Source organism: Alosa alosa, chromosome 1 (assembly GCF_017589495.1).
Source record: "Alosa alosa isolate M-15738 ecotype Scorff River chromosome 1, AALO_Geno_1.1, whole genome shotgun sequence".
Lineage (NCBI taxonomy): Eukaryota > Metazoa > Chordata > Actinopteri > Clupeiformes > Clupeidae > Alosa > Alosa alosa.
Genome location: NC_063189.1, coordinates 31,728,017 through 31,743,519, shown reverse-complemented (window position 1 = coordinate 31,743,519; position 15,503 = coordinate 31,728,017). Strand labels below are relative to the sequence as shown.

Below are 15,503 nucleotides of genomic sequence, written 5' to 3'. Positions count from 1 at the left end.
GTCAAGGTCTGACTGACCGAATGTCAGTTTATCAATAAACCAGCAGCTCTGTGGCATTAGCGGTGTTGTGCTTTTCTTTGTTTCTGTGACCATAACGCCAGACTGAAATGCCGGTCTTGTCTGTGCACTTTGCCATGTCCAGAATGTCATCCACAACCACATCCGTCTGTTTGAGCCGCTGGTCATCAAGGCACTGAAGCAGTACACCACCAGCACCTCGGTGGCGCTGCAGAGGCAGGTCCTGGACCTGCTGGCCCAGCTTGTGCAGCTGCGGGTCAACTACTGCCTGCTGGACTCTGACCAGGTAAGGGATACTGGACAGAGTTCAGCCTGTTGCTGCCAGAGCTCTTAAGTGGGGATCACGTCGGGAATACTGAAGTGGCAGTGACCAAGCATAACGCAGTGCTCAAACCGCAATAATTTGATTAATTCAAACTAAAGTTTCTATCTTGCTGTTAAGTGCTCGTTTCTGTACACAACAAATAAGCGTCTGGCCCCCCATAGAATTTTACTGTTGTGAGTGGTCAGAATGTCTGAAGTGTTGCTACATCAAGCTGACAGTGATGACCCTTGCGTCACGTTTTGAAAGTTGAACCAAGTTCAGTGTGCAGCTCCTATGTCGCTGGCGCTGCCAGCATTTTCACTGTGAACCACCGCAAACAATCTGACCCCTGCGGCTGGTCAGTGTGATCCCCGCCTTAGACGCGATCGGTTTTTAGCATGTCTCTATAAACCACTGTAATCAGTCCGACTTGTCAGATACTGCTCTACTTAAAGCAGTTACTGACAGTCAGCAGTGAGGTGACTGATCCCATTGTCGCTGATTGAGGTGTTGATCCCTGTACATCTGACTGTCTCTCTTTAACCTTGTCTGTCTCAGGTGTTCATCGGCTTTGTTCTCAAGCAATTTGAGTACATTGAATTGGGCCAGTTCAGGTAAGACTCTCCACACAGATCATATGAAATCCTTACCACACAGCTTAACTCCACACAGATCATATGAATTCCTTACCACACAGCTAAACTCCACACAGATCATATGAATTCCTTACAACACGCACAGCTAAACTCCACACAGATTATATGAAATCCTTAGCACACACACAGTTACACAGCACACAAACATCCCACTGTGTGCTTCCCCTCAGGGATTCGGAGGCGATCGTGCCCAACATCTTCTTCTTCCTGGTGCTGCTGTCCTATGAACGCTACCACTCCAAGCAGATCATCAGCATCCCAAAGATCATCCAGCTCTGCGATGGCATCATGGCCAGTGGGAGGAAGGCAGTTACTCACGGTACACAGGCACAGACACAAACACAGACACATACAGACACAGACACACTGGAAATATGCTAAGGTTTCATGTTGGTTTGGAGCCTGTTTGGTGATTGCGGTTGTGTTGTTCCCTCAGCCATCCCTGCCCTGCAGCCGATAGTCCATGACCTGTTCGTGCTCCGGGGCTCAAACAAAGCCGACGCCGGAAAAGAGCTGGAGACCCAGAAGGAGGTGGTGGTCTCTATGCTGCTCCGCCTTATCCAGTACCATCAGGTAGGCTAACAGATGACCTCCACTGGGCACCGAGGGCAGTTCACAGTGGGATGTATTTGGATGGAGTGGAGTGAAATGCACTCTCTCTGTGTGTGTGTGTGTGTGTGTGTGTGTGTGTGTGTGTGTTGAGTAGGTGCTGGAGAGGTTTATCCTGGTCCTGCAACAGATGGATGTATTTGAATGTAGTGGAGTTTTAATGCTGTGTGTGTGTGTGCGTGCTGGAGATGTTCATCTTGGTCCTGCAACAGAAGGATGCATTTACTGTAAATGTAGTGGAGTTTTAATGCACTGTCTGTGTGTGTGTGTGTGTGTTGAGTAGGTGCTGGAGATGTTCATCCTGGTCCTGCAACAGTGTCATAAAGAGAACGAGGACAAGTGGAAGAGACTCTCTCGCCAGATCGCTGACATCATCCTGCCTATGATCGGCAAACAGCAGGTAACCGTCACCCTGTCACTATCTCAAGTGTCACTGTCTCTCGGCCACATTCCAGATCAGCTGTGGAGTGAAGGGAGAGAAAGGGAGCAGGGCTGGGTTAAGGCCTGAGTTCACATGGTACAGAGCTGTACTGTACATCTGGTTGATGAAGTGTAATGTGCTGATGATGTGTTTGTGTGTGTGTGCTAGATGCATCTGGACTCCCATGAGGCGTTGGGTGTGCTCAACACACTGTTTGAGACGGTGGCTCCCTCCTCACTGAGGCCTGTCGACATGCTGCTCAAGAGCATGTTCGTCACTCCGGCTACTATGGTCAGTCTACTCTCATCTTAATCACACCCCACACACAGATGCATGCACATACACACGCATGTACACCCACGCAGACACAGAGAGACACTCACAAGAGAAATGTTAGCCGATGTTCCCACTGACTTTATTTTTCTTCTCCAGGCGCTTGAATTCAACTGTGATTTTCTATTTAACAACGTGATTGGACCATTTAAAGCAACACCAAAGAACTTTTCCTCTGTCGCACGCACTATTTATTTATCCAGCACTGGCTTTGGAAATAACAATGTCCACAGACAAGGTAGAATATGTTGCATGATTTTATGAAAGTACGATGTATTGCAACATCAGATGCAAGTCACATTTGTAGTTTCTTATGTCTCATTCCATCAAACTACAGATCCGCTACCCAATCTGGCAAACTTACATAGTGCGGTTATAGCCGATAGAGGCCCGCGAAGCGAATGCAGAAGTGCTGTTCACCCTGTTACGAGTGGATGAACCACTGAAACGATTTTGGAAACATTATTTTAAGGTAGAAAAAACTCTTTGGTGTTGCTTTAAGTGAGCAAGGCACAAACAGAAAAAAACGCGAGGGTCGTAAAAACGTGGGGTGCTCATAGTTTTCGAGCGCTTATGTTTTGGAGGTGTTAACCATGTGTCCCCGTGAACCCTGCCTTATTTTTCGAAGTCTTTTTTCCCTCCTGCTGTTGTGGGCGCTCCACAGGCGTCAGTGGGGACGGTGCAGCTGTGGGTGTCTGGCATCCTGGCCGTGCTGCGCGTGCTCATCTCCCAGTCCACTGAGGACATCGTGCTATCCCGCGTGCAGGAGCTCTCCCTGTCCCCCTACCTGCTGTCCTTCCCCACCATCCGCCGGCTGCAGAGCGAGGTGGCCGCTCAGGCGCCCCCCCCACCCCAGCCGGCCGGCGGCCAGGAGACCAACGGCGAGCCCCAGCGCTTCCCACCTGAGGAGACCTTCGCCAGGTGAGCCTGCCCGCTGCACCACTTTAGAGGAGGAGGGGAGGGACAGTCACAGACCCCATCCTGTCAGCTCTGAGTTTGTTTAGAATGACAACGCCTTCTTACATCTGTTCTCTCTCCCTCTCTCTCCATCCCTCCCCTCCATCTCTCTCTCTCTCTCTCTCCCTCCCTCTCATCCCTCCCTCCATCTCTCTCTCTCTCTCCCTCTCCCTCTCCCTCTTTCCCTCTCCATCCCTCCATCTCCATCCCTCCCCTCCATCTCTCTCTCTCTCTCTCTCTCTCTCACTCGCTCCAGGTTCCTGCTGCAGCTGGTGGGTGTGCTGTTGGAGGACATCTCCAGTAAGCAGGTGAAGGTGGACATGAGTGAGCAGCAGCACACGTTCTACTGCCAGCAGCTGGGCACCCTCCTCATGTGCCTCATCCACATCTTCAAGTCCGGTGAGCTCCACATGTGGACTCGGCTAGTCATCATTTACCCCCAGTCAGATCACTTGTAGATGAAAAAGAATAGAGCAACCTGACTTAAAGGGAGGGTAAGCAATGCTGAATGAAGTCACCTGCCTGAGCCACTTAAACGGAGGTTAAGCAATGCTGAATGAAGGCACGTTTGTTTATGCTTATGCTTATGTTTCTTAGCAGATGTGTTGGTCCAAAGTTACTTACATTATATTTGAACCAAAGACTAAACAAAACACACCAGAGAGGGTGCTCAACCCTCCCTTCAGTGCTTCCTGAGAAACTCTATGTAAGAGTACATTCAGAGAATGGAGAGCTAGCAAATTGTAAGAAGATGTTTGATGAATATTACAAAAACTTGAGAGTGTGAATATCAACCTCTCCCACTGTTTCTGCCAGGAATGTTCCGGCGCATCACTGCAGCTGCCACCAAGCTGCTGAAAGCCGAGGGCCCGGCGTCAGGGGTCGGGGTGGGCGAGGGCTGCTTCTACAGCCTGGAGGGTCTGAATGCGCTGGTCCTGCGCCTCATCACCACCCACCCCCCGCTGGTGCTGCTTTGGTGTCAGGTGCTGCTCATCATCAACTACACCAACTACACCTGGTGGTCCGAGGTGCACCAGACGCCCAGGTGAGTGAGTAGGGGACGGGCAGGTGAGCGTGCAGGAGGCGGGGGGGTATGACGGCTGTGTGAGGGACAGTTACTGGATAATTGTGTGTGTTTTTCTGGCATGAAGCTTTCAGAAGTAAAGAACTGCAAGATAAATGAAGGATAAAAGATGAAGGATGGAAGTTTGAGATGACTCCGATGAAAGGGTGTCTGCATTTTTTGCATCCACGTAGTACACAGTTTATAGCCCGGTAGAAACCAGACCCTTCTCAGTCGTAACTGAGAGTGGGTCTGGGGAAGGTTCGTTCACAGTCCATTTCCAAAGGGTGTTCCCAAACGGACGCCGATCAAAATGCCTCGGACGCAATAGGGGAGGCCAAAAACCAATCAGAGCAACAAAAGAGACAGAGTGACGGAAACACACAATTTGCAACACTGTCTGGTTGTAGGGAGAAGCAGGAAGAATTAACCACTTTTTAATTAAACGTAGGCTAGTTTACAAAGACATCGTGCCACACTGAAAGCTAATATGTCACTAGCAATTTACATCTGCCCTCTGTCAAACACAATTGCATTCTCAGCTCTGAACAAAAACCGTTCGCGTTCAAGCGAGCATTTTGTTTCATTAAGTCCTTTCTGGCTGACGGGGACATATAAAGCAGGAATGGGGGCGAGAGACTGAAACATTCAAAGCAATTATGCCGGAATTGTTTCAAGGCAAACACTGAAGTGTAGCATTCGAGTTATGCTCGCATAGCACACCAATTCAAAAGTAGCCTATGTGTTTTCTGTCGGCTACGTGTCCAGCTACTGTAGGCCTATAAATGAACAGAATATCAAACCGTTTTCAGTAGCCTACCACTGTTGCAGATATCACATAGGTACCCCTTACATGTTTGTACAATGTTGCATATTCCAACATAAGGAAGCAGTTAAAAAACTTCTAACTCCCTGTCTTAAACCAACGTGATAGCAGCTTCAAACAAGCGGCAGCAACCATCGTTGATGTTTTTTTTAGAAACCCCGGCTTCTTCAACAGGGTGCGCTATCGTCATCGTGTAAAGCCCGCCTCAAGGGTTCTGATTGGTGCCTAGATCTAGGAAAATTGGAAATGGGCTAGAATGGGTTCTTGGCCAGACGGACTTTCAGAGCCAATCTCGTATTTGCCGGAAGTACATCTGGGTTTTTCCTAGGCTACACAGTTTACATTCATTGTTACATTTGCATCACCGTCAGCATGCTATGCAGTTACAAGGCTGCACTCCTGTTAAATAGGGTCCTATGTGAGATGCAGCACTTTGGTTTAGCCCTGCAATGTTTAATAGGGTCCTGCAGTCTTTCCCACATAATTGAATTCTATTTGTGGTGGTAGGTTTGCAGAATTAACTTTAATGCAACAGGTTTTAGCAAATTAGCGCGGCGTGGTTATGATGCTAACCAGATTTAAGCACAATTTAGTACAACCTGGAAAATCATTGTGTGGTGGTCAATGTTGATATTGTGGTGGGCCGCCACAAATAAGTCAATGAATGGGAAACATTGTCCTATGTGAGATGCAGCACTTGGGTTCAGCCCTGTGATGTTGGAGTGGAGTGGTCATGTGTCTCCCCTCTGTCTGAACCCTGTTAACGTCTCGGTGTCCGCTCCTTCCCCAGGAGGCACAGTATGTCCAGCACAAAGCTGCTGAGTCCACAATCGTCCGGGGAGGGCAACCAGGACGGGCTGGAGACGCGGCTGGCCATGTGCAATCGAGAGATCGTCCGCCGGGGGGCGCTCATCCTCTTCTGTGACTACGTGGTGAGAACGCTCGGCCCTGCTCAACTACACCTCCCCTCCGCAGCCTCAGCCTGCTGTGCCGTGGCGCAATACTGACCCGCGCTCGCTCGCTGCTGTGGACATGCTGCTTTAAAGCAAACCTGGACTCTTTACTTCTGTCCAGTCAGGACTATGGCGTGCTTGGACAGTGGCATGTTGTAAACACAAACACATAGTAGCACATGCTGTAAACGTACCTCTGTACACCACCACAATGGATTAGAAAAGAAACAATAAAGATGTGATTAAAGTGTGGACTCAGCTTCAAGGGTTTGAGCAAAAATATAGCATTAATCGTTTGTGTGGATATAGATGATATAGATTATCAATATAATGGCTTCAGAAATCTCAGGCATAGAAATGTCCTTGCTTGTCTCACTGTCCAAATGCTAATGGTCCTGACTGGCCAGTAGCCTCACATACTGTAGTGCGCGCTGTGGATTTGAATTAGTGCCCAATGTCTTTCTTTCTTATGTTATTCTCTTTCCCTCTGCCATTGCTGCCCCTCAGTGCCAGAACCTGCACGACTCGGAGCACTTGACCTGGCTGACGGTGAATCATGTGCAGGAGCTGATCAGCCTTTCCCATGAGCCCCCGGTGCAGGACTTCATCAGTGCTGTCCACCGAAACTCCGCCGCCAGCGGCCTCTTCATCCAGGCCATCCAGTCCCGCTGCGACAATCTGACCAACGTGAGTGTCTTTCTCACTCACACACACACACACCTTAAATTAAGTTATTTGATTAATTGATTGAAGAATAGACGGCTGCTGAGCATCACCACCATCCACAAACCATTTCTCTAGCCTTATCCCTGCTGTAATATGTCATAATACCCTCCAGTAATGTGAAGTTTGTCCCTCTCCCCTCTCCGTCCCCAGCCCACCATGCTGAAGAAGACCCTGCAGTGTCTGGAGGGGATGCACCTGAGCCAGTCGGGGGCTCTGCTCATGCTCTACGTGGACAAGCTGCTCAGCACGCCCTTCCGGGTGCTAGCGCGCATGGTGGACACGCTGGCCTGCCGCCGTGTGGAGATGCTGCTGGCCGAGACGCTGCAGGTAAGGGCTGCTCCATCACGGCACAACATCTTTATCACACAGTTATTATTATGGGCAAGATTGAGAATCACAATGAGTTTTATACAATTAGTCAATGACTTTGGAAACACCACCGATTTTCTAAACTTTCAAAGTGTGCTTTTTAACAGTGGCATTACTGGTAATCAGGGTATAAAATTAAAAAAACTTTTTGACCTACCTGCCAATGGCAGGTAAGGTGTGAATACTTAACGGCCAAAATATATTTTTACCGGCCACTAATTTTTTATAATAGTAAAATGGTATGACATTCTGTTAATTGTCCATCAATTAATTAATTGTAAGTAGGGAACTATATTAATGACTGTTTTCTGAGGCTGTTGATGAAATGTAATTTATTTTCAATCTCATAATACTATATACAGTACACGTTACACCAGCATGCATTGCACACATGTGCAGTCAAGTGCATTCATATAACTTCTCATGGCTTAAATGTCATTGCCATCAACTATAATCTGACCTGTTTCAGACAATTAAAACGTTAAAAGATTTCATATAACATACTAGAATGTGGCAGCACTGGCACACACACTTCAAAGAACATTATGAAAAAAATAACTAAACAGCAAATTTGCTGTCCTGCCCTTAACACAAGGCAGACGGCACAACCATATCTAACACAAAGTCATTGACTTTGTCACACTGTTGTATATTAGCCACTCTCTCCTCACCCCTGTTTCTGAAAAGCGCCATCTTTCGCTGAATTTTCTTTTTGTTTGATTCTCAGTTGTATGATTATTTTAGGCATTTTTTTTGACTGGCTGTTTTACACCGGCAATATGTCGCCACATACTTGTTAACATTGCTCCGATGATCTCTGACCGTCTCTGACTGACGAAACCAAACAAACGCAGTTACATTTTCGAATGTTGTTCAGTGACTGTGGACAACCAGGGACAAATTCGAAAAATAAAACGCGAATCACACCAGCTGTCGTAATGTGTTTTACACCAGTACTCTTGTGTGTACAATACTAATAATTTATTGTTGAAGCAAGGAAGAGGCGTATTTTATCAGCCAGCCAATGGCGAGTAAGCCTATTTTTTTTATCCGCCAAAACATATTTTTACCCGCATTTGGTGAGTGGCGGGTGCTAATTTTAAACCCTGCTGGTAATTAAATGTTACATGTAATTCAGCTGAAAAACTAATTAGAACATAAAAGTTCAAAAAAAGATTATTTCTACAACAGTTGCCACTGTGAAGTAAATGGTCCAGTTAAGTTGAGAGTTGACCATGCCTCTGTCTGTTTTGCGTCTCCAGAACAGCGTAGCTCAACTGCCTGTGGAGGAGCTGGACAGGCTCCAGGAGTATCTGCAGAGCAGTGGACTGGCCCAGAGGTACCCCACTTCACTTCCTCCCTTACCAACGCTGATTTCTCCTTCTGGCTTTTTTTGTTTTGTTTTGTTTTGTTTTTGTTTTTCTGCTTGGGGAAAGCATTTTCAAAGCATTTACATATATTTATATATTTTCAAAGCATTTACATATATTTAAATTAAGTGTAGAAAATTCAAGTAAAACAATGGTCTTTGCTTTTTTCACAATTTCTTAATGAATGAATGCGCAAATGAACGAATTAATGAATGGATGGATGGATGAATTATTATTTTTTTCAAAAGGATATCCTCCTAGATTACACACCTGGTTCACAGTTCTATATGCGTGTAGCTCCATATGCTCGGTATCCAAACCACACCCACACACAAACAATCCATCTATGCTCCTGAACATGTGACTATGTCCATACACATCAACACAGAGTTTTTATATTATTTGTCTTTCTGTGAAATGCATTCTCGGTGATGTCCCATAGGTGACTTCTAGTGGCGTAACAACATTGTGTGACAGACAGCTCTGATTGTGCTTGCCATTTTCAATCTGCTGACTGGAGTCTTCATGGTCCTTGTAGGCACCAGAGGTTCTACTCCCTGCTGGACAGGTTCCGAGCCTCTCTCCCCGAGGAGACGGCAAGCCCCACACCGCCGGTCAGCACACACCCACTAGATGGAGAGCCACCCCCTCCCACACAGCATGTGGTAGCTAATAAGGTCAGAGCTCGGGCATTGTCCATTGTCTCACTGTTTTTGTTGTTGGCTTGCAAAACATAATTTGCCAAGTATAAGGTACATAGAAATATCCAAATGTTCTGCGTAATTCATCTCTTTACTTGGTCTTCCTGTTTGTTTGTTTGTTTGTTTGTTTTGTTGTTGTGTCAGGAGTGGTATGTGACGTTAGTGAAGTCTCAGTGTTGTTTGGGTGGAGAGGGGGCGTTGTATGAAACCACGGCGCTGCTGACCAAACTGCCCCAGGAGGATCTCAGCGCCATCATGGCCTGCAAGGTAAGAATGGGTGTGGTTGAGGTTTGAGGTCTAAATTCCACTGCACAGGACACACACACACACACACACACACATTGACGTGCTTATGGTGTTATGGTAGTGGATGATGCATGCAACATAGGGATGCATGTTCATTCTACATACATCTAAATACATTCCACTCTGGCTTCTTTTGTTCTCTCCCTCTCTCTCTCCCTCTCTCTCTCTCTCTCTCTCTCCCTCCCCCTCTCCTCACCTCTCTTTCTCCGTTCTTTCAGGAGTTCAATCTGGCCCTGCTGGCCCCCTGCCTGAGTGTTGGGGTGCAGAGGCTAACCCAAGGTCAGGGCGGGGTCCTATTGGACACTGCTCTCCAGGTGACCATGGATCGCCTGTCCGCCACCACGCAGCTCCTCCCCCTCCCCCACCACTCCTTCTTGCCGCCCACCGATGCGGAGTCCGAGCCTGAAGGCTACTGGGACAAACTGGCCGACGTCTATAGTGAGATCCAGAGCCTTCTACAATTACATTTGCATTTATTCATTTAGCAGACACATTAGCTTACATATGTCAGTTTTATTACACGGGCCAATGTGCCTAGCCCTGCTCCTTAACCACTACAATACCACCGCCCCCTTTCTCTCTCTAACCAATGGATGTTATTGTGCAGCATTTATGTTCCACATTCTTCATTTGGCATGGCTACTGCATTTTGAATTTTTGTGTCCCTTTGGATATAAGTGACTGCTGAATACCGGACTTTAATAGAATAGAATAGACTAGAAGGAGTCTGTATCAGTAAGGGGTAGGCACCCCCTTGCTTAGGCAGACTTGAGCTTGACTTCCTGTTAGTCAAAGTTCACTGTTGCTCCACTGGAAGATTAAACAGTCCAGGAGTTCAGCTATTGTGCTCTCCAACAATGGGCCTCCTTTATCAAGGTTCCCAGCGTGGAAAAGCACATCGGCACTTATAAATGGGTAACCGATTTGGATAAGTCAGGCCTAAGGTCTGTTGTAAAAATGTCACCTAACAGAATTTATTATAATCCACTTTTATCTGTCAAATACCCGTAGAGGGTTCTATTTTTACCCTGAACTCTCATGAACTTCTTTTGTCTGTGTGTGCTGGAGGTGCCCCTCCCACGTGCCCCATTGTTAACAAAAAATCAATTAACCAAATAATCAATAATAACCAAATAATAAACCAAACAAGGTAAACAGCAAATATAGAAATACATACAAAATGTTTCCACCAAAATCACATTTGTAAAGAGAAAACCCATATTAGTGATAAACAATTAAAACACTCAAGAATAATGGTTCCCACCACCAATCACCCTACAAACCCCCCTATTTCAACCTAGTGGTGTGCGATGGTGTGTGTGTGGTGTTTAACTAAATAAATGAGTGTTTGACAGGCGCTACCAGAAGACATTAATACAGATGGGAGATGGAAAGCGGGCTTCTATCAGACGGTGCTGAGCCTGTGTGGATGCCCTGTGGCTCTGAAGTCAGTAGTCAGTCACCTGCTGTCTCTCGAAGGAGCCAGTCTGCCTCCTCACCCATGCTGTGATCCCTCCACCAGTTGGCACTATAGATGACTATGTCATCAAGGTCAAAGCCCTCCCCTGAGGACTCTGTCCACAGGCGCTGAATGTGGCTTACGCCCATGGCCCAAATGGAAGCGTGTGAACTGAAAATCCTTCACCACCTCAGTAACAAAGGTCAGGATCTTGCCTTGCCCATGTCCACCAGTCGGCATGGGGTAAGACAGCCTTGGCCACGAAGTCCAGACAGAACAGGCACCGCCCCGCCTTAGAACTGGGCTGCTGGGAAGGAAGGGCTCCTCAGCACAACCGTGTTCACCAACGCTGTCCTCCACGAAGAGATCTTCAGGTAAGATGCGGCTATTTCCACAGATGATGGATTAGTGGCACCCATATTGACACACACCTTCCTGGAGAGGGCCCCTGCCAGCCAGCACTGGTGGCCTCCTTCACCACCCTCACCATAGAGGTCAGTCAGACACCACACACACACACACACACACATGCCACTGTACTTAACACACACTGGTCCCAGTCCTTCCAGTGTCATCCACCTGAACCGGGCCAACTAGTCCATGCCACCTCACGGGAATCCCTCACCCTGGAGAACAGGTAAACATGGCCATAGCAACCTTTTGGCAGTGACCTCCTCATCGGGAAGGCTTCTGGGCATCTGGTTGCTCCTCATACAAAAAAGGCCCTCTACAGTCCTGGGATCAGGACTCTTATCCACTTCTGACACCCATCCAGATCCTACTCATGACCAATAGGAGTGCAGCAGATAATGACTGATGTCTGGGACTAGAAGTGTTGGACAGAGCTGACCTCAGGACTGGTATAAATAGAAGAGGAATGCATAGTGGGGTCATAGCCCTGTTAGGAGCAGCATTGTGCCTCCTCTCTTTCTTACTCTCACTCTGTTTCTCTCCCTCTCGTCCATCTCTACATATCCCACTCCCTTCCTCTCTCTCCCCCTCTTTCTCTCTCTCTCTTTCTCTCCATCTCTCCCTCCCTCCCTCTCTCTCAGACGGTGGTGTGGCGAGTGCTGCAGGACCAGCTCCCTCTGAGCGTGCAGCTGCAGGCGTCCCTGTCCTGTGTGTGTCTGGCCCTGCAGCAGCCGGCTGTCTGGACCCTGCTGGCCTCGGGCCCCTACCTCAGCCAGGCCATGTCCATCATCCACTGCGTCCGCCTGCTCATCCACGCAGGTCAGACAGCACACCCAGGGGACCCAGCGGGGACAGGGAGGACAGGAGACCTGAGAGTGGGAGGGCAGGGTGTCCGAGTAGAAATGGGGCGGTGGTAGTGTAGTGGCTAAGGAGCTGGGCTAGCATGCAGTAGTAGCATAGTGGCCAAGCAGCTGAGTTGCTCTGGGGAGAATGGCCCTTTTAAAATATCGGAACGCCCCCTATTACCACCAGTCCCGTGTAATATATCGGAACGCCAGTTTCCGTACTCTTGCGTGTATGTGTCACTTAATATTAATTTCTATACAAACCAAGATGGCGGATTCCTAAAGAAACGCAAGCACCCACACCATTGGTGTATCTAAATTAGCTATGTACTAAAAATGACATTTTACTGTGACTCGAAGAGCTGTAAACAGTGTTGCAAGGCTTCGTGTACAAATCCGCTTGGAGCTCCAGTGGAATTTTGAAGTAGCAACGAGAATTCTCAGTCTAATCATTCATGTGCCGTTGAAAGGGTGGAAGTAGACGACCCACCAGGCCAGCACTAACCTCCAAGCGCGGTAAACAAAATCAGATATTTCAGGCAGTAAAAGCCCCGGTAAGAACCAAACCAGATTTTGTTCAAATCTACACACCTATCGTAAACGTGCTAATTGCCAACCATTTCGTTCGAAAATTCTAAAACAACAATGTTTTTAATTCATTTTTAATTTAAAATGAACCTTCACGTTTTTAGTAGCCATAGGTGTGTAGATTTGAACAAAATCTAGTTTGTTTCTTCCCGGGGCTTTTACTGCCTGAAATATCCGATTTTGTTTACCACGCTCGGAGTTTATTGCTGGGCTGGTGGGTACTTATTCCCAACCTTCTCACGGCACATCAACGGTTAGCCCTAGAATTCTCGTCGTCGCAATTCAAAATTCCACTGGAGCTCCAAGCGGATTTGTACACGCAGCCTTACAACACTGTTTACAGCTCTTTGAGTCACGGTAAAATGTCATTTTTGGTACATAGCTAATTTAGATAAACTTATGGTGTGGGTGCTTGCGTTTCTTTAGGAATCCGCCGTCTTGGTTTGTATAGAAATGAATATTAAGTGACATACACGTAAGAGGTTGGACATACGTGATGGTTGGTAATATGTGACGTTCCGATATGGCTACTGAAAAATGTAAGGTTCATTTGTCAAATGTTTTTTTGATAAATGTTCATTTATCAAATGTTATATTATTAAAAAACATTGTTGTTTTAGAATTCTCAAACAAATTGGGTGATAATTGGAGGTGTTACGATAATAGTAGTCGCTTTGGATAAAAGTGTCTGCTAAATGAATACATGTAAATGTCCACTGCAGAGGAGCACACAGCCAGGTGCTTGGTGTCAAGGTGTTTGGGCTCTGATAAGGAGATTTCCAGTGGGAGCGGTGGGTTCAAAGGGGTTGGTGGTTCTGAGGAGACAGAGTTGACACTGTCAATGTGTTGACAGTGTTATTATTTAGAGAGGGAGCTGCAGGTCTTTGGTCACTCATTGTATGTTGTGTTTGTGTGTGTGTGTGTGTGTGTGTTTGTGACAGTCGCTGTGGGGCCTGGTGACCAGCTTCTCCGACCGGAAAGAAAGAGGTCTAACTCTGAATCTGGGGAAGATGAAGTGGACTCAGCCAAAGACGGTGAGTTCTAGAGATTCCTCCACAATATTCTACATTCTTTTTACTGAGAACAAGGGAGTGCCTTTTGTCGAGTCTGCCACCAACAATAATTGCAATGTTTTAAAGGAACCCTTCAATTATATAACTGGGATCATAGTCATTTGTTAACATTTTGTGTGTGTGTGTGCATGTGTAGATCTGTCTGTCTGTCTGTCTGTCTGTCTGTCTGTCTGTGTGTGTGTGTGTGTGTGTGTGTGTGTGCATGTGTCTGTGTGTGTGTGTGTGAGTGTGTGTGTGTGTGTGTGTGTGTGTGTGTGTGTGTGTCTGTCTGTCTCTGTGTGTGTGCCTCAGATGTGAGCAAGCAGCGTGCGTGTGAGGTGATGGTTGAGCTGGTGGAGGGCTTGCAGACGGCGCTCTTTCTGGGCCACCCTCGGAACCGGTCTATCCCAGCATTCCTCACTCCCACCCTGCGCAATGTCATCATCAGCCTCGCCAGGCTACCGCTCGTCAACAGCTACACCCGCGTGCCGCCACTGGTGAGACACTCGTGTGTGTGTGTGTGTGTGTGTGTGTGTGTGTGTGAGAGAGAGAGAGAGAGTGTGTCTCTATCCAGTGCTTCTCCTAACGTTGGCGTACTCATGTGCTAGGTGTGGAAGCTGGGCTGGTCCCCCAGGCGTGGTGGTGAGTTTGGTACGGCACTGCCAGAGATCCCTGTGGAGTTCCTGCAGGAGAAGGACGTCTTCAGGGAGTTCCTGTACCGCATCAACACTCTGGGTAACTCCACAGCTTCCTACTGCCCGTAGAGGCAGAGTCTCTTAGAAGTAAAGATGTAGGGGTATTCATCACTCTATGTACACTTGTGTGGACAAATTATAAAACTATGTAATTTTAATGCTTCTTAACATGACATTGTGAAGTATTTGGGGAATTCATCATCTACAGTACATAATATCATTAAAACATTCAGATAATCCAGAGAAATCAAGGGATAGAGCTGAAAGACAATATTGGATAGCCGTGGCCTTTTGAACCTCAGATGGCACTGCATTAAAAGCGGACTTGTTTCTGTAAAGAAAATCATTGTGTGGGCTCAGGAAAACCTCTGGTAGACATTGTCCATGAGCACAGTTTGATGCTCAATTCAGAAATGCTCGTGTAAACTTCACCATGCAACAGCCAAAATTGTATTGAGACATGATACAGAAATGCCACCGTCTTATCTGGGCATGAGCTTAAAATGGACTGGGATAACATGGGGAAAGGTCCTGTGGTTAGACCAATCAAAATGTGCAATTATTTTTGGAAATCATGGACTCATCTGGGCTAGAGGGCTTATCCAAGTATCCAACCTATCCAACTTGTTTTAGTGCTCAAAAAGACAAACAAACAGCACAGTGGTAAACATTCCCTGTCCCAACTTTTTTTGAAACATGTTGCTTCATTTTCAACATTTGATATATTGTCTATGTCCTTTTTGCTGCTAAATATGGGTTTACGAGTCTTGTACATTATCACATTCTGTTTTTATTTGCATTTTACACAGCATCCCAACTTTTGGGATTTGTTGTTGTAATA

The 15,503-nt window shown here is 46.9% G+C and overlaps 1 protein-coding gene across 1 annotated transcript in view; it reads left to right on the top strand.

Moving 5' to 3' along the window:
- Positions 1 to 15,503, top strand: part of htt (huntingtin) — a 48,775-nt gene that overhangs the window by 23,010 nt on the left and 10,262 nt on the right. Inside the window, 21 exon segments of the mRNA XM_048250250.1 lie at positions 143 to 304; positions 881 to 936; positions 1,149 to 1,297; positions 1,415 to 1,551; positions 1,871 to 1,987; positions 2,177 to 2,299; positions 3,006 to 3,262; positions 3,555 to 3,697; positions 4,115 to 4,343; positions 5,978 to 6,119; positions 6,648 to 6,827; positions 7,017 to 7,193; positions 8,498 to 8,574; positions 9,144 to 9,282; positions 9,451 to 9,573; positions 9,831 to 10,050; positions 11,513 to 11,565; positions 12,124 to 12,301; positions 13,857 to 13,949; positions 14,280 to 14,464; positions 14,576 to 14,702. Of these exon segments, the coding sequence (XP_048106207.1) occupies positions 143 to 304; positions 881 to 936; positions 1,149 to 1,297; positions 1,415 to 1,551; positions 1,871 to 1,987; positions 2,177 to 2,299; positions 3,006 to 3,262; positions 3,555 to 3,697; positions 4,115 to 4,343; positions 5,978 to 6,119; positions 6,648 to 6,827; positions 7,017 to 7,193; positions 8,498 to 8,574; positions 9,144 to 9,282; positions 9,451 to 9,573; positions 9,831 to 10,050; positions 11,513 to 11,565; positions 12,124 to 12,301; positions 13,857 to 13,949; positions 14,280 to 14,464; positions 14,576 to 14,702 (3,067 nt within the window).